The sequence below is a fragment of the Protopterus annectens genome, chromosome 6.part1 (assembly GCF_019279795.1).
Source record: "Protopterus annectens isolate FY-2018-M chromosome 6.part1, PAN1.0, whole genome shotgun sequence".
Taxonomy (NCBI): Eukaryota; Metazoa; Chordata; order Ceratodontiformes; family Protopteridae; genus Protopterus; species Protopterus annectens.
Genome location: NC_056738.1, coordinates 360,604,373 through 360,624,851, shown reverse-complemented (window position 1 = coordinate 360,624,851; position 20,479 = coordinate 360,604,373). Strand labels below are relative to the sequence as shown.

The 20,479-nt window shown below is 38.6% G+C and overlaps 1 protein-coding gene across 1 annotated transcript in view; it reads right to left on the bottom strand.

The window, feature by feature from the left end:
- Nucleotides 1–20,479, bottom strand: part of PPP2R5B (protein phosphatase 2 regulatory subunit B'beta) — a 1,711,411-nt gene that overhangs the window by 130,465 nt on the left and 1,560,467 nt on the right. The window contains exon 11 of the mRNA XM_044075777.1: nucleotides 5,065–5,192. Within this exon, the coding sequence (XP_043931712.1) occupies nucleotides 5,065–5,192 (128 nt within the window). The remainder of the gene's footprint in view (nucleotides 1–5,064; nucleotides 5,193–20,479) is intronic.

Genomic DNA, 20,479 nt, shown 5'->3' with positions numbered 1-20,479 from the left:
AAGAATCTTTCTCTTCCTGAAAAGCTACTTCCCAGCTCCTTTTTAGATGGGGAGGCTTCAGAGGTAGAAGAATGAGAAGGCTCTCTTTACTTCATGAAGACCATAGGCAACTTTGTTGTTTTAAGGAGGTCTTGGGCTTTGGTCTGAGAAAAGTGGTTGGAGGTGGTGGTGAAGAAAAAGGTTAACTTTAGTTTGGGTGCCCACTTTAAAAGAGTGATCAAAGAATGTGGTTGTCTAATGGCAACTTCAGTAGGACCTTTGTTATTTAAGGAAGACAGAGAGTGTCTCCCAAGATCCGCTGCACAGATGTTGGAAACAGAGCAAACGTCGACCCAGCTGACATGTGCTGTGGTAGCATTTATAGATAAGCTGGAAACCATGGCAGCCTCCAGACGGTTTGGGCCTAGGAGCTGTCAGACTAGGCAGTTGCAAAGGCGCCTCACCCGGGTCATCAGTTGACTTAAGACCAATAGTTGGAGCTTCTTCGGTAGCATGAGAGTCCTTAGTCTTTTTGTCTTTCCATTTTTTGGAATGATGCTAATTGATGAAGTCTACAAAGGACGTGTGGTAGCAAACTTCACAGAGGAAGCTGAAGAGAAGTACTCCATATGGGCAGATAGTACCTCAGTCCTATGTTTCAGAATTTTTGCATATAACTTTGCAAAGTCAGGATAGTTAGAGGCATCATGCTGAAGGCCATACAGAACAGACCAACTGAGTGAAAATCTTTATGCAGGATTTGCTTCCCACACTTCAAGCAATTGCTGACTTTTTTGAACATTAAATTATTAGAGAAATATCTCTAATGGGATACTTAACTGACAAGAAGAAAAAGGTTCTCTGGAAAAATGAGTCAACCAATGGATTGCAAGTGTACTCAGTACACAAAGGGTATTGCACTGCATGGTTATAATGAACTGAAGAAGGTGCTAGTGTATGACCTTCTTATATCCAGATGTTCAGGTGTTGGTCTTCGGATGTCTGATGGCTAGGGATGATGTAAAGATTCTGGAAATCAGGTTGGTTGTAGGCTTCTGCATGGCAGGAAGATCTAAGACTCAGTACTGCAAAATTGACCTTGAAAAATATCCCGTTAAAACTTCAAAAGCCACAAAGATGTAGGCAAATTAATCAGGATACTAAGCATCTATAGAATCAGCAAATAGTACAACAGAAAAAAGGGGATGAGCTGGTAAGGCAAAGTCACAAATTCAGACCTAAGGACAACTGTGGGGGTGCATCAGTTTATCGGGTTTTGGTAAAGATCTTCTAACATTATGTATTAAAGTTACCATTCTCAACGCTAACTATTACTTAATAGGTAGCTAAAGATCCCTTTCAATTTCCTGCACTGACCATGATAACAATCTAAATGCCATTATAGTACAGCTAACCAAAACATATTCTTCCTGAAGATTTCAATTACCCTGTGATAAACAGGCACAGGTACACTACAAATGAAAAACATGCCAGCACTTCATGGACAATGGGAAAACTAGCCACCTAGAACAGATAATTAGCATCCCAACTATATACTGGCTGTGGTCCTTCCTCATATTGCTTCTTCTTGTGCAGTTCCATGGGTATATTCATCCCTTGTTAAATATGAGACAAATAACTTGTTTTCTCATATTAAGCTGGTGGTTCTTATCCAAATGAATAACTCAATGATTAAAGTTTTCTTAAAAGCAAACCTCTGGCTGCTCACTATAGTAAATCATTCATCAGATCATACCACATCATACCACATCCCACAAAACTAAAATGTATCAACCCCACAGACATACCACATTTTAGGAAGGAGTAACTGAAAAAAAGTGTACTGTAGTCTAAAGTATGCAGTTGTTTAGGTGTACTGTGAATAAACAAGCTTATTTCAAATAAATGTGTCAACCTCTTATGCAAGAAATCTGGACAAAGCCTAAAATAATGGGGGTACAAAGGCCCAAAATAGGGATGGATTTTAAATATTGCTTTTGTAAACTTCGAAAGCTGCTAGAGAACAGGATTTGTGTTAGCATGCATTTTCTGAAGGATATGAAGTCTGAAACGCAAATATATGTCATTATTTGGTCATTTTTAGTGACTTCAGTTCTCAATGATTTGCCAGAAAACCATAGATTTTATGAGGAACAGACCAAATATTTGAGGAATTTGGACATTCTGCGAAAATCTGTACAGTTGAGAGCTATTTGTGCCCCCCCCAAAAAAGAGTGTTATGTGTGCATCTGTGTGTGTGTGTGTGTCTGTGTGTAATAAACACACACACACACAAACACACACACACACACACACACACACACACACACACACACACACACACACACACACACACACACACACACACACACACACACACACACACACCTATGTATAGATTTGTTTGTGCAGCCTCTCCTAGTGGATGCCACACCAGCTCTCATTCAGCCCATTTGTTCTTCCATACAGAACAAGAGTCAGTTCTCAGACAGGACATGAGACCTACGGCCCATCCATTCCCTGTCTGAGACAAGAGCTCAGAGATAAAGTGGCAAGAATAGGATGCAGCAGTTTGCAAAGTCATGAGAACTACTCTGCCATACCCATTCAGTGATGCATTGTGGATTCCATAAATATGAAGCAGAACTTTAAAAGGTATTTATTTATTTGGTGTGACAATGGCACAGGATTTCAGACTATGTTAGGAGCAAAAGCTGCAGGGCCTACTTCAGATAAGTGGGCATAGAGATGCATCCATTCTGCCCCCTTGTTAATCTGGCTCTGTACCTGGCTTAATCTGTCCATGCAGCAGCACTGATGAGAGAGCTACTGCATACACCCCCACACATCTTCCAGGCTCTGAGCAGTACAGAGTCACCTTAAGACTTTTTTGCTGCCAGATACACCTCTGCTCTTCTGTGTGTTAAACTGCCTCCTTTCCCCTCTTCTTTGTGGGTGTCTGGCAACAGGGTTGAACCACCTCCCCTATGTCAACAAATGTCTCTCAGTCTCATCTGTCCCATGTTGAGACATGTATATATATATATATATATATATATATATTTATATATATAAATATATATATATATATATATATATATATATATATATATATATATATATATATATAATTTCCTTCAGCAAAGGTACAAAATGTTGAAGATACAAAACGATGAAACCACAAACTGTCAAAACCAATTTTATGCAGGGAACACCCCCTATGAATTATATATTACCTAGTCTAGGATTGCATAATAGTGGGAAAAGGGCAAATTCCATTTTCAATATTTTGTGGTTTCTATATTTTGTACTTTCAACAGAACAACACGTGCGCGCGCGCGCGCACACACACACACACACACACATATTAGGTATAGATATAGATTCGGAGTTAGATATAGATATACAGATATAGACATATAAATAACCATTTCTGAGGTATTTTGCTCTGTCACTGATCCATGCAAAAATACGTAAAGATATGTGTGATGATTCTTTAAATGACACATATAAACTATGAATATTTACCTACAATATGTTGTGAATCAAGTCTGGGATTTGCTTATTTATTCTTTGCTTGGATAAACTGTAAATAAATTGCAAGGTAATGCACTGAAAGTCAGCAGTCTCAGATTAGCTTTGTTACTTCTGGGCAATATTCACATTCTGGTGATATTACTATGATATATTCCACTGATATAATGTTTTTAACTACTGAAAATGTAATTTGTATGTAAAAGATTACAACTACATAATCTTATAACTGGAATACTTAAACAAGAACTTCCTACTGTGAGCTGCAAGATTCATTCTCAATGATCTGTCTCTAACAGTTCGTTTTAACATGTATATGAATGGGCCACAAGACTGTTTTTAATGTCTACGTCTAGGACTATTTACATATTACAGTTTTACTGGTAGTGATGTTGCTACAAAGAATGTGCTGTCAGTCAAATGCAACGGTTTTATCTCTAATGCAGAGTTTATAGGATAATAGCTAAGCCTTATGACTAATGTTCAGGATGTCCTCACGAGTCATTATAAATGCTAGCCATGCAAGATGTGGGTGCATGTGTCTAGTGAAGTACATGTGTTAATACAAACTAATATAAAGACATTTTTAATAAATAGAATACACATTTAAAATGCTTGCTTTACCTAGATTTTATTACACCCTTTGAGCACAAAGATGCACCTCTTGGCTTTGACAATCATATGAACCTTAGAACCTAACCTCAGTGATGGTTAACATTCTGACAGTGTAACTATGCATTCTCTTTTCCTCAGAAATGATGACTGTATATTTAAACAAAGACTCAACTGGATGATGACAGTTACATAGATTACTTTTTAGATATTTAAAGGCATGACTTCAGTGAGTACTGGGTAATTGTCTACATGGTCCTTAGATTAAGTTTCATGCACAGTGTTGACTGCTGTACAAAACAGAATCTGTTTGGTGGGTAGCATTCATCTACCACTGCAGAGAGCATACAGCAAGCAGAGCTACTGAGGAGCATTCAGCATGTTCAGTCAGGTTTCAGATTTGGCATGGCACATAAATAAATAAATCATCCTACTCTCTACAGTAAATCATTCCTTGATCACAAAGCAGCCTATATGAAATCCGGTACTGAAACAATAATGCTAAGTTAGACTAGAAGGGATACCGAAATACACAGTACCTTCAGTAGGCTTTATAATTCTTTTCATAGTCAGACCCCAAGTTTCTTGTTATATATCAATTCCAGGAAGATGGTCTCATCTTTGATGACAAAGCAAACTGGGATTTAATAAGTAAAGCTACTTAATCGCATACACAGAGCTTATCAACTGTTCTCCTAACATGCTAGCCTGAATTTGTTCACTGTTTGGTTTTACTTCCACTCACAGGTAGCTAATGTTGAAAACAGTTTGCTTATAATTTCTTCTCAGTGATAAAACAAATGTCAAAATGAAATGTTATCCTTAACTTTTAAAATATTCTATCGAGAGTTACAGAGAAAATCATATCGAACACAGACACAGTACAAATGAAGTAATACTGACACATTATTACTATGTATGATTAATTATGGTACTTACTGATTCCAGTGCTCTTTGGAGACTCTGTATAAAGTGCCAAAAATGATAGGCAAGATGACCTGACAGTTGTCTTCAATCAAACTCAGGATATACTCATTGTTCCAGAAATACAGAGCCCGCTCTGCTACCTAAGAAAACGCAATAAAGCCAGCGTAAGTTTCTAATAAAGGACTCGTGTTCAATGTGTATATCAGTTTTTTAAGTAAAGCTACAAACAAAAATGATTAAGCACACAGAAATTTTATTTTACCTTAATTGTTTCAATGGTAATGAAGGCAACAAATGAATGAATGTATATCATGGGAGATGTCATTAACCTCCCTCTTTGTAGGTCACTTTGTGAATGAGTATAATGCAGTAATGAATATAATAAAACCACACATCTAACCACCTTATTAATAAAGCTGTGGATAAGGACCATATATCCCTGTCACTCATACAAGAGAACGTCAGATGATGCCTTGATAAAATTATATTGGCACATGTTGCTTTATGATCATCCCTGTATTTTGCCAGGACTTTTTCCAACTTGATCATTTATGCACCTGCTCAGGAAATTTAATTTTCTTGGCTCTATCATTTTTGTTTTTAGTATAATCAATCTTGGGATATTAAGAACACCTGCTTTTATAAGCCAGAGGGTACAGACTACAGGTCATTGTTTGCTTAAGATATATTGATGAGTTGTAATCACAGGGAAGCTGATGTCTATATCTAGTGCAGTTTTGCTTGTTGGCTTGATTCCATATTAAAGACCTGTGTATAGTGTGCATTTTCAGACATTATGTTGGAACAATTTTTAAATGTTTTTCAGAAGGCAATTTCCATATCTATTTTGTACCCATAAAAATGAAGGTAATTTTTGAGAACTAAAATACAGCCCTGGATCTACTGGGTTATATAAAACAATCATTCTTAATATAGTATGATAGTTTAGAAAATGTTTAATAATCTGAGCTCCCTGCTGTGAGTTGCAGGACATTGGTGATGTGGTAGGAAAGGGGATGGGTTGATATTTGTTGCAGCTTACATATTTTGTCTGGTTAGTTGTTCTTCATATTTCTCCTTCATGGCCTCTTGCTATCATTTACCAAGCAATTTCTTTTTCTCAGAGTCTGCTTATGTGTTTCATCCCTTACTTCCTGTGCAGTCTGTCACTGTTCTTAGGTTCATAGGTTCATAGGTTCATACTAGGCTATCTGCCCGAGGGCATTTACAAGCCTAGCCCATCGTTTTGTGGCTTACGCCACCCCTTTAGTATGGGGAACTATACCCATTATTTTGCTGTGCCTCTGTCGAGCAGTGACACTGAGGTAATCCCTGGGGTATATCTGCGATCTCCCATCCATTGGTCAAGATTTCTCTTGAACAAGGCCAGCGAGGTGCTCTGCCTCACATGTACCGGGATTTTGTTCCACAGCATAGGGAGTCTTTGGGTGATGAATCTATCCCTCCAGCACGTCCTATTAATAGCCGTGTCAAGGTTTAAGTCTCCGCCCTTGTGGCTCTGATGGATCAAGTTTTTTGTGGTGAAGCATATTCATCAAATCTGGGTTTGACATGGCCTTGTATGTTAGGCAAAGGTCACCTCTGAGCACTGAATAGAGCTGGAGTTCTTTCAGTCTGGCAGCATAGGACAGATTTTTGAGACCCTTTATCCTTTTGGTGAGGAACTTTTGTGGCCTCTCCAGCTGCTGCAAGTGTCGGGTCAGATACATTCCGAATGGGGCATTGTACTCAATCATTGGTCTGATGAGTGATGAGTAAAGGGAGACTATGACCTCCCTTGATCTAGATGAGAATCCCTTCATGATAAGGTGGGCAATGTAGAAGGTCTTCCTAACTACTTTAGCTACATGGGTGTCGAATGACAGACTACTATCAACCTGGGTCCCCAGGTCCCTGATAACTTCTTCTGTGCTCAGTGGATTGCCACCTATTTGGTAGCTAGGGGTAACCTTTATTTTTCCCGAAGGGTATGACTATGCATTTTTTGGCATTTAACTTTAGGCCGTGGCTCTGGCACCAGTTATCCGTTTCTGTGAGACCCTTCTGAAGGATATCTGTGTCAGATGTGTTTTCTACTATGGCGCCCAGTTTGCAGTCATCTGCAAACTTTGTCAGCCATAACCCTCCTGTGTTTGCTTGTACTTCGGAAAAGTAGATGCCAAACAAGAGTGGGCCCAGGACTGAGCCCTGTGGGACACCACTTGTGACAGGCTTTGAGTCTGACATGGCGCCAGCAACTCTGACCCTGTGGGTTCTGTCACTCAGCCAGTTTGCAACCCATCTTGTGATGTATAGGTTGACATTTAAGCTGATGAGTTTTTCAATGATACCCGAGTGGGGTATTGTATCAAGGCCTTAGCCAGATCGAGGTAGGCTGTATGGACTGCCTTTCCTCATCAATGGCTTTGGTGACTGTTTCAAAAGTCAACCAAGTTTAAAAGGCATGATCTGCCTTTGACAAAGCCAAACTGGGTTGGATCCAAAGTCTGCAAATTCCTATGTCTTTATTTATGAGGTCCATTATGATCCTCTCCATGGCTTTGCAGATAAGGCTTGTCAAGCTAATGGGCCGGTAAGTTTCAGGGTCGGTGGAGGCACCGCCTTTGTGAAGTGGTACCACAGTTGCAGTGTGCCACTCCTGGGTACGTATCCAGAGGTAAGACTATGATTAAACAGCTGTCCTAGCTGTGGGTTTAATTCCTCATTGAGTTCATGGAGCACACAGCCGGGGACACCATCAGGTCCCATGGATGCTGTGCTTTTTGCTTTGGAGAGAGCAGTTCTCACTTGTGCGCTGGAGATGTTTGGGGGCTGCAATCGTTTGGTATAGATATCTCTCCTTTGGGGAGGGGTAAGTTTGCACTGAACCTGTCAGCCAGTATGTTGGCAATGTCTGTAGGATCAGTAATCTTCACATCATTTTGAACTAGCTCTGAGCATATCTGGGAGTTTCCTCCCAGGTTTCTAACATAGCTAAAGAAGGCCTTATGATTGTCTTTGAGTCTTTAGCTATTTTTCTCTCGAAATTTGCTTTGGATGATTTTATGAGAGCTCTTAGTTTTTTACTTATAGTGATCAAGGGTGTCTTACCTTTTAAGGATTTTGCTCTATCTTGTAGTAGCTTCCTCCTTTTGTTGTAGAGTTTGTTTATGGCTGGGGTCCACCAGACTGGACACTTGCCTTTGGTACAAAGAGTCTTTGTTTTGCTTGGGATTGTCTTATCCATGCAGTCCTGCAGGTGCTGGTAGAAGGCATTTGTAAGTGATTCAGCGGCTTGAGTACTGTTTTCCGCCATCTCGGGGGCCTTAAAGGAGACCACACTAGTCTTTAGAAGTGTGAAGTCGGCTTTTGAGAAGTTCTTTACTGTGGTCTTTTTTATTTCAGGTGGGGTGGGATGAGGACCTCCAGCGAGATTAGTTTGTGGTCTGATCTCACCAGTGAGGGGTACACCTCCGGTGTTGAACATTGTGCTCCCATGTTCGTGATGATGAGATCAAGTATGTTATCTCCTCTTGTGGGGATGGTGACTAGTTGTTCCATGGCATTTGAGTTTATGAATTCCAGGAACTTTTGGGCTAGGGTGTTTGGGCTTGAGTAGTGATCCCAGTCTATATTAGGGTAATTGAAGTCACCTAGTATGATGGTGTTTGGTGATACATTTATCCCTTCTAGTGTTTTCAGGAAGGCCATGTGAGGTTCCTGAGTTTGTGAGGGTGGCCTGTAACATGCTACAATTTGCAGAGCAGTCTTGCCTATGGTTAATTGCACCTGGATGGTCTCCGATGCATCGTGCGTTGCCACCAGTCTTGAGGTGTGGGTGTCCTTGATGAATATGGATACCCCTCCTTTCTTGGTATTGTCCGGATTTTGGGGCCGGAACGCATGATATGAGGTAAAACCTGATAGCTGGGGTGCTCTCAGGAGCCTTGAACCAGGTTTCTGTCACAGCACAGACATCGATGTTCTCCATACTGAGAAGGGCCTCGAGTCGTGCATTTTGAGATTTAGACTTCTGGCATTGAGCAGCATTACCCTTAGTTTTTTCCTTTTTGTGTTCTAGGGTGGTAGGTTTAGAATTTGAGCCTTGCCTAAAAAGGCACTATGGGGTGGCAAGAGCCTTTGCCAATATCCGGAATCCCAGGGTGACAGGTGCAAGCCGTCCCTTGAAGCAGCGTGGCTTGTCCAGCATGTCATCCCAGGCAGACAGACACTGGATCCCCTTTGAATGACACCAGTGTTTAAGCCAATTGTTAAAGCTGATCATCTTATCTCCGTATTGTGGCATAATTCTTGGTGAAGGTAGGATACTGCTCAAGGTCAGGGTCATACCTGCCTGGGCTACATAATCAGAGAGCTCCTCAATGTCTCTTTTCATGTAGTCCAAGGAGGTAATGCCTCAGGGCGCTTACCCGAGCGTGGACAATGACTGAGTCATATTTGTACCTGCTGTTGAGAGACCCGAGTGCTTGCGTTATGTGGCGGATTCTAGCGCACGACAGGCAGCTTACTGTGACCTTCTCCTTACTCAGTCTGGTGAGCGGGACGTCAGTGTGTCTGACTATGGAGTCACCAATGACTAGTGTGTCTGGCATTGTGTTTGGCCTTAAGGGCTGTGACTGTTTGACACTCTGACTGTGAGGTCTATGTGTTGCAGGTGTTGTGTTCTGAGGTGGTGGTTGTTTGGGTGTCTGCTTTGGTGGCCTCTGCTGTTTTGGTAGATTTTTGATCAGAGCCTCCAGTATGTCTTTGTGTGTTTATGTGTATGATTTGAGGTTGTAATGGTACTATGTGAGACTGGGTCTATAGTGTGTGTGGTAACCTTCTCCTCCTGACTGGTCTTGCCAGTCCTATGTTGAGCAGCCTCCAGTTTGGCCGTATAGTTGCATCTCTCGCATGTATTTGTGTTTTGTGGGAGGAGGAGAGGGTTGTTCTGTGTACATGAGGCAATTGTAACATTGCCTCAATATTCAGGTTCACCAGCTGAGCAGGAGAGGACACTAGCAACTGATCCCTCGACATGCTAGAAGGAATAGACAAAAAACTTTAAAAAGATTCGGGGACGTGGGTGACCGAGAAATGGGGGTTGCCTTTTGGGGTACTATCTATGACAAGAGTGCCGTATCAAGGTAATAAGTACTGTAGGAGCAAGTGCTACATTTAACAGATAGAGAATAGTCTACTTGGAGTCAAGTAGAGATGATCTTTTAATTATAGGATACGCTGATTAGATCAGTAGTATAGTTCGAGGAAGGTAGTTTAAGGGAAAATTTGAAGAGTGGACTTTAGGTAGCCCTCATAGTTTAAACCTGCCTAACCGGCGCTGCCCTAGTGCAACGGTAGCAACTCTCGCTAAATCGGGCTAAATCACTAATGCGCTTAAAGCGTCTTTATAGCAGGGGCTGGAAAAGACAGGAAATGACCCAAAATGGCCAATAAACTACAAGTTACTGCCTTAAACCACTCCTCTGAGGACAAATGAAGGAGTTATGGAAATGACCCCTAGTGGCCAATAAAACTACAGTTTCAAGTCAGTAACCACCTCTCCTGGGGGCAGGGAAGCTGCTCAATGTTAGTCACTGCCACTGATGAACACAGAGACCTTCCTTCAGCCCAAGCAAAAATGGCCTCACAGAAACTTTCAAACAGTTCAGGAACAGCAAGCCTGTAACTGAACTTTTTTAACTCTCAGAAAAGTGGGAAAAAAGCAAGATTTTTTTTTTGTTTTTGTTTTTTACAGAGATAGCAGAGGTTCACAAGTAATATCAAGTTATAACAGTGCAGTAAATGACCCCACACAAGAATGCTAGGTCAAGGACAGAAAATATGCAAGTTTTAAGATGTCACTACACTTTTTCTATTTATCTTACCTCCTTTGAATCTACTTCTCTTTCCTCCTTTGATTCTACCTGCCATTACCTTCCTACCACTGACTTCCTCTACTCCTTCTGCACATCTACACCTGCCAGTATTGATTCCTTCCTTTTCCATTTCTGTGTTCTCAGACCTGACGGTATGCCTGTTTTACCACCATGCCCCTTCATATGTCTCTGATACCTAATGTCTACAGAGCAGTTTGGTATTATTGTAATCACTAAGGCCTTGGTATCAGACACTCACACTTTTCCTATAGGATGATCCTTGTAAGTAAGCTAAACTAAACCAAGACATATTTTTTCATTCTGCATAACTGAAGTTTCTCCATTGTACTTACTGTTTTCATATCTGTTCATATCTTATAATGTAAATGTTTTATCCCACATGTACTTAGTAGCTTAAAAAAAGATCACATGGATCAGTCCACTTAACATATCAGCACAAAAGTGATTAGTACATAGCTGAAGTGCTTGTTTGGCTTGCTTGCTGTACTCTGCCCGAATATTGCTAATCTCTGTCTGCATTTTATTTTGAATTGAAGTTTTTCATTTAAGGTTTGGTTACTTCTATTTTTTATCTTTTTCTTATATTACATTTGTTTTGTTTTAAGTCTTATATCCTTAGCAAACATTGAATAACATCAGCTAATTAGTAGGAGGAGCTGAGGAACAGCATTCCTCACTTTGCTAGAAATATTTGGAGGCATCTCTACTTAGCTGGAGTGCTTGTTTGGTTTGCTTGCTGTACTCTGCCTGAATATTGCTGCATTTTATTTTTCCCACCCACCTGCTCAACTATTGTTGTATTCTTAAACTTGGTGGCTTTTGAGTTGCCCTCCCCTACTATAAATCTGATTTTGGACACTCCTCCCAGTCTCATCTCATCAGCTCATTTTACTGAGTACAGAGAGATCAGTTGGGAAGGCCCACCTTATTAGCTTCTCAACACTGAATTATCTTCTCTTTCTCCTATTCACACTTAACTTCAAAAAATGCACTTTATTCAGTTTATTCGGCTGTTTTTACTGTATTTGTGTCTCTTCCTCCTTTATTATTTTATTTTGCTTTTGCTAATTGTTCTTAAAAGTATTCAATTGCATTTATTCTGCTACATTTATTACTGCTTGTTAGTAGCCTGATTAAATTGTAACTGTTATTCTAAGCCTCTTAGTTTTGGTTTTAAGCACTTGGGTTTCAGGACAGCTGTTTAACATTAAGAAGGTTTGTAGTCTACACTCTTGTGGGAGGAGTAGGCAGCCTCTGCCCCTCTGAGCTGAAAATTGCTGGTTGAAGGCTTATTGTGCCTGTTGTATTAAAAGTGTCTTTGTTCTGGTTTAAGCACTTGGATTTTAGGCCAGTTATTTTACATTAGGAAGAGTTGTGGTCTAAACTTTTGTGGCAGGAGAGGATAGCCTACACCCTTCTAATCTGGGAATTGCTGGTTGAAGGCTTATTGTGTCTGTTATTCTGAAAGTGTCTTAGTTCTGGTATAAGCACTTGGGCTCCAAACCAGTTATTTTACATAAGGGAGGTTTGTGGTTTAGACTCTTGTGGCAGGAGACTGTAGTCTACAACTTTCTAAGCTGGGAACTGCTGGTGAAGGCTTACTGTGACTGTTATTCTAAATGCCTTTGTTCTGGTTGAATCACTTGGGTTCCAGAACAGTTATTTCACCCTAGGAAAGTTTGTGGTCTACACACATGTAGGAGTATTGCAATGAATTGTTGCTTTATTTAACCTTTTTTTTTTTGCTGTTTTAACTGCGATTTTCTGCACTTTGAATTTCTAGTACTTCTGCATTTTATAGCATAGGCTATATTCAGGCTTGCTGAATTTAGACTGTTTGGCATCATTTGGGCACTAAAATCAGCCATCTTACATTAAGAAGCCCCCCCTGAACCCTTGTGGCAGAAGTGTGCAGCCAATGACCCATCTGAGTTGGGGACTGCTGGAATAAGGCTCAGTCTTGGGCTTTCTCATGGGTTACTTTTTTAAAACCATTTAACTTTGTTTGTATTTAAGCATCATGTTTGTGTGTGCTTGTGCTCAGTTTACTGGAGCTGCTGAGAGATTGCACTGCTGCCCTGCGAGCAACTCAGTTGTGCATTGTGAAGCACTGATGCAGTTTTCTACCTCAGGCCTCCATAGACTAGTTGCTTTTTGTTAGTCTTACAGCAAAGCCTGGTCTATCTAACCCACTCCCAACTAGTTACTGCAGTATATACCTGCCATAATAGATGGACATTTTCCCACCACTTCTCCAGCCAGCCTGACTGACATGGGCTTCCTGAGGCAATGTAGCAATTGCCTCATGTATACTGACAACCAGTTGCTGCTAGAACAAACAAATACAACATGTGAGAGATGAATCTATACTATGAATTTGGAATCAATTCTCTCATATAACAACAAACCAGATATTAAAAGACATGCAGGCACTGAAGTTTTGTTCAAACTCCACATTGAATATGTACGTTTTAAATAACTTTTCTTCATTGTAGTTGATAATGTAAGTGGGGACATGAGAAAACATCATTTAAAATAATGTTTTTGAGGTTAAAGAACTATGCTGGCATTTTTTTTAGCTTCAATTGGTTAGTAGATTTAAATGATAATAAATATAAAATGTTATTTAATGTCTTTAACGGGATGAATTTGGTTGTATTTGTTTTAACTTGCATTCTAAATAATGTGTTTCATCATCATGTGTGCATATGTCATGTGATTTTTGAATGCTTTATATAATGGGTTTTATGTGCCTGCAAATGTTCTGATGAATTTCTAGTTGTAACCAAGTAACATTTATTAAAAAGCAATTTAGCCATTTTTCTTTATTTAATGGAGTTTTTTCTAGTATAACACTTTCTTTATAGAAAGGTCTGCATCCCTGAGCAGAGCCTGCAAATGGTTCAGGTGGATCAGTGTTGTAACCCACTTAACAAATATCAATAAACAGACAAGCAAACTTAATGAAAGCAGTTGACATACTTATAATACATATGGAACAATATGAACAGGTTTAGAGGAGCTCTTGCCTTCTGAATCTTATACATACTTTTGACAAGGTAGGAACATCGCTTGTTGAAGGAATGATAGAGAATCCTGTTTATCATGACCCTGCTGAAACATTCAGAACTATTCCCCATTAGTAAAAAATGGGACGTTAAATACATTAAATGTCAACCTCGATAGTTTAATCAGTAAAACACTGGTTAAGCAACATGGTGCAGAAAGTCAGAGTGGGAGTTCGCAGTAGTGTCCCTGTACTGGGATCACTTCTTTTAGACTATTCTCAGATGTAAAGGGATTAAATTAATTTTCATTAACCAAATGTGACAATTGTGGCCAATTTTGTAACATAGCTCAATAAAAGATGCCAAATTCTCCACGGTAGACTGTAAAAAATTGCACAGTTAGTAAAGTAATAATAGTCTCAACTTTAATGTCACAAAGCATATCCTCATGATATTTGGTAAAAAAAAAAAAAAACATAAATTAGGTTTACAAATACAGTGATCAATTATAAAAGTAACATCATCATTAAACTCTGGGGACCACTATGTCTAAAAACAGTTTAAACTTTGACCAAGTTGTACATAAAAAAGGTACAAAAAGCATATTCTCCACCCCTTTGTATCTCACTGATCTGATAAATTACTGAAGTCCTTTAGCCTTTGAGCAAGACATCTGAAAGAACTTGAAAAGCCACGATTCCATACTAGAAGAAACACAGGTATTAAAAACTGAACTATTTGGAAGACTTCAATAATCTTATTATATTTGTCTTCATATGAATTACTTAAACTTCTGATTGGTCTTTAAAGCAGTGGATTACTTAGGGCAAACCACTTTCTGGTCTGGAAGGCAGTGCCTGAATAACTTCTGCTGTAAAATCTTATGTCTAGAAAACAAAACAAAACGAAATATCAAGATTAGAAGAAAAGGTAAAAAAAAAATGTTTTTGGAAAGCCATCCAAGATTAAGAATGATGTTTTTCCCTTAAATTCATAAAAAGCTACTCATTAACTTCTTTCAAAAAGCAGCGTTGAAGCAAATCAATAGTAGGATAAAGCAGTAGGTCATATGCTTCAGAACCAAACCCGTGCATCTAAAAACCAATAGAAGAGAATGGAGGGTATACAGACATCCAAGTGGCACAGCAATGTCTGCTGAGGATATCTCCATTACCTTAGAGCCACTGCTGTTTACACCAAATTAGGAAATGGATAGCGTTTCTACAGGGATCATATCATACTACTGCAATTTGATCTTATGGATTCATGTTGACTGATCAAATCCACTTTGATCAAAAACTAATTTGACTAAAACAATTATGCAAAGCCACTTTCACTGAAACTCAGAGCTAATCATTTTTAGCAGGGGTGTAAGCCCCATGTACTGCCCATGTGGACTGACATACCCCACACCCTAAACTATATATATATATATATATATATATATATATATATATATATATATATATATATATGTATATATATATATATATATATATACAGATATAGCTATATCGATATATATCTAGTTAGATATAGATATATACATACATACACACACACATACACACACACACACACACACACACACACACACACACACACACACACACACACACACACACACACACACAGACATATATATATATATATATATATATGTGTGTGTGTGTGTATGTATATGTATATATATATATATATATATATATATATATATATAAGTATATATGTATGTATATATTTATATATATATATTTATATATATATATATATATATTATATATATCTAGTTTGAAGTTGAGAGAAAATGGAAAACTCCACTGAGACTGAAAGTGGTTTTGTTTTGGTCGAATGCAGTTTTGATTGAAATGGATTTGACTGATCAGCAGGCTCCCATCTCTACTACTGAGAATTAGGACCATAGTATTCATTGAGTTTATTTGCAAGGGGTGGGTGGCAAAGTGGCTTGTGGGCATATGTAACCTGAAAAATACTGTAAAACGTTTATAAAACTATTTGCATACATACAGATGAAGAACTGTTTAAATGGTTCCTGCATTGCTGCAAAGATTGCACTTTGTGATTGTCAGGGCATCAGTCCATGTGTTGTCTGACCTAAGCTAGATCTGCACACTATAACTTTAAACACAGACACAGTGGAACAGAGAAACATTTCATGCTCTTTACTGCTGTCTGAACTGAACAAAAAGTTGCATACAATGTACAAACACTGCACATAATCCTTTCTTACAAAAGTGTCTGAGGAGTCTGACAACATTTATAAATGAACAGCATGGTTTGTAGTGCTTTAAGAAACAATTATTTAACCACAACTGGTTGTGTAAGTTGAAGAAATGCTCATGGATACTGTCATATGGTTTGAAGAACACCAAACAGACAGGAACAAACAATTTGAAACTACTTGATTACTGATCAAATCAGAGCTTTGAGTAAGCACCACAGATGTGTGTAATATGTTTTATGCCATTGTGTGGGCTCCATTTTATGGCTGTAATACAGATGTACTGAGCTTCAGTACACAACAGTACCCTTTTTTCAGAGTAGACATATTAAATATATTTACTGGGGTAAAATGCATGCAGTGTCCACCACATAGTGCCCACTGGATGAGATAGCTCCTGCTGAATACTTGCACAGCTAGTCCATGCATAAGCTCAGTACAACTACAAGGACCTTTGCTCAAAAGGTCATATGCTGAGGTAGTTTTCTATCCTCTATGATTTCCTTAGCTCAAGCAATGCTTCCTGACTTTCTGGAATGTGAAACTCGTCAATCTATATGACAATTACGTTAAGTGGAACTGGGAAAACAATTTCAACTGGAAACTAGTTCATTCTCTGTGTATATAATAAAAAACAGGCACTGGACCCCACCAAATTAACAGGATTGAGTTCATAAATGTCCCAGCCTTTACCTTTCAAGTTCTATGTGTCAAGTGGGGTGAGTGCTCTTATAAAAATTCCTGAAGCAGTTCTTTGAATTCTCTATTAAATAAGCCATATTTATCCATCCCCGGAAGCCACTTCGGACATCCCCTAGTAGTATTTCAAATATACACTGAATCTTCTTTATTAAATGTCAAGTCCTTTGCAAGTTTGCTATGCTGAAAGTTTTGCAAGCACTATTTATTGCAAACAATCTCACTCATATTTGATATCATAAGGTTTACGCTGGTTCTGATATGCTTACTCAAACACATTTCTGCATTGGTCTGTCTTGCAGTACAATTTAGAGCTGCACTATATTGAAACAAAGAAAGTGAGATTGTATCCTGAGTATACAACATGATACTTGATTATTTTTATACTTGGCTTGAATGGTGGTATCATTTTGTTCAGGTAAATCACTTGTTGTTGGATATCTTGATGCAATTTTGAAATGTATTATTTCATTTTGCTTCATGAAATTACAGTACTAAATGTTTCAAATGACAGAGGAGTTCCAGTACCAGTAAGTGACAATATGTTAAGGTAAACCATAAGCAGAAAAATGTGTTCTTAAATGACTATTGGTAGCTTAGGATGTGATTTCTGCCCTATAACATGGTTCTAACTATTCCAAAGGTCCAACCACTACATTATTCATTAAAGTTGTACACAATTAATGTGTTATCTTTTTCACTGTCCTCTTGGAAATTGCCATGGGTTAATAATGTTTGTCCATGCACTTTTTTTCCACGTGATGCGGTACACTTTCCTTCCACACACATTTCATTATTTGTTAGTTTGTTTGTTTGTTTACCAGGATAGTGGACTTATCCAGGTATGCCCATTTCAGCTGCAGACCAATTTTAGATAATTATTTCATTATACTTTAAAAGCATTCTTTAATTACATCATCTTTTCAGCTACACAGAAGTTTCTGAATAAGTAACACAACAGTTGAATTATACTGACAGGCAAATGTCTTATGCAATACAGTGAACTTGTGTTGTGCTTGGAATGGACTACTGGACACAAAATGGTACTGGAAAAACACTGAAGTATTTACTAGTGGGTACCAAAGGCCCCTTCCACTTTTTCTAGATGCTTATGGGAAATGAGGGAGGGAACACGGCTGAGAATACGTTTAAAGAAGCTGGAGGATGACTGTTGAACTAAGAATGGTTTTGGCAGAAAGCATGATAATTATTTATTGAAGAAAGGTATGGAAGGAGAGTCTATCAATCTATATGAAAGTTATGTCCCAGAAGATTAGCAATGCCACAGTGTTACATCAATTTTGATGAGGAAATGTAAGGAACATACAAATTAATGTGAACAGAAAAAGTGTGACTGAGGAATGTGAATGGGTTTTATGGCATCCTGTAAATATGCCCTTCATGACACCTAAGATACAAACGCAATACTAACACATGACTGATTAATAAGCATAGAAGAAACCTGCAAATAATAGCATGCACATAAAGAAACAGTTGCAATAACTGTTGAAATTACACCGAAAAATAATTCTGTATTTGGAATGTGTGTGTATTGGTCTACTGGGTTCATAGGTTCGTATGTTTATACTAGGCTAATCACCAGCAATCTTTATAAGCCTAGTGAAGTTAATTTGGTGTTACATTGACATCCCTAATGTTGACAAAGTAATGTCAAATCGCACTGCACTGACACGCATTTGTGCATGCTCTGAGGTTACGTCTCAGAACATGCAAAGCATCAAACAGTGATTTTGCAGGGGGCAAGCCCCCTGTACCCCTTGTTAATTATATCATAATCACATAAGCTCATAATTCCTCGGGAAGGGCATATTCTCCTTCAGTGGGTATCATTCTGTTTCACGCAGCCTTCGACCTTTTGCAGTGTCACCCAATATGGGTTGATCATACACAGGTCGATCTTGCCACTGACTGACTAATCTTATAGTAGCCTAGTAGCCATAAAAAAAAAATATATATATATATATATATATATATATATATATATATATATATATATATATATATACAGAGAGAGAGATAAACATATAGATGTACGGCTGTATACACACACACACACACACACAAATATATATATATATATATATATATATATATATATATATATATATATATATATATATATAAAACACCCAACATGCCCGTCCTTACTAATGCATGCCCCTGCCTCTATCCCTAACCCTATACCTTACCTTAGAATAATCCTTTCCATAACACTACTAGTATTCAGACAAATTAAGTCTAAATTTACTGGCAGAGTTTTGATTCATGGGTCACAGAAGGAAACTGTTTATTTCCCTTTTGCAATCTTTTGTGTTTTCTATGTTTTGAGTTTTTGGTAAAATGATTGTACAAAATTCTTTCTTTGGTCGACTGTGTTTCAATGCATTTATCAATTTGATCAACCATAATATGCAGTCATAATATAACTATATTATAATTATGAAATATGTGACTATATAAGCAAACATCATTAACTACAAATAACAATCCTAGCATAACAGCCAAATAAAAAGCCTAAATATACATAATATTGTACGTACAAAACACCAACACAATAAACATTAATAGTAGTGCAAAACTCTAAACCATACTAAACCACAAACAGTGTTGTTTTTGCAACAGGGCTGCCCCCACTATACATCCACATGTGTGTGTGTGTGTGTGTGTGTGTGTGTGTGTGTGTGTGTGTGTGTGTGTGTGTGTGTGTGTAGGGGGCAAGCCAACCACACATCCTTGACTAAAATATAGTAACTCCACGGTCATATCAACTCAAAGAAGATAGATAATAGATAAAGTCTCCCAGCTAGGCATCAACCCATATGTTACCAAATGGGTAGCTAACTGGCTCACTGATAGAACTCACTCAGTCAAAATAGGGGAAATCACCTCTAATAACTGTCATAAATTTCCCTAGTGATGTGAACATCCTCCAAGATGACCTTAACCAAACTAATGACTGGTGCCAGAAGCATAGACTCAAACTGAATGCCAAGGAATGCATCATTATCCCCTTTGGAGAAAATGATGTCCCCACTAATTATCACATTAATAACAATGTACTAGGAATGCAATCAGTCGTGAGGGACTTGGGCACATAGGTTGATAGCAACCTGACTTTTGACCACCATGCTGCCTCCATTGTATGGAAGGCTTTCTACATGGCCCACCTCATAAGTAAGGGTATTTCACCCAGGAACAAGAAGGTCATAACATTCCTGTACTCCTCCCTTATCAGACCCATTATCGAGTACAATACCCCCTTCAGCATGTACCTTGCCAAGCACGTGCAGCAGATGGAGAGACTACAGAGGTTCTTGACCAGGAAAATCCAGGGTCTCAAACACCTACCCTATACAGATAGGCTAAAAGCCCTGTCCCCCTACTCAGTCTCATACAGACTGCTCAGAGGTGACCTGTGTCTGGCATACAAGGCTGTCTCAGACTCAGCCTTGATGGATTTTGCTGCATATCCATCCGTCAACTCCACTCACGTAACCTGCACGCAAGGTCTGTGACATTAATAGAATTTGTTGGCGGGATAGATTTGTGTCTCAACA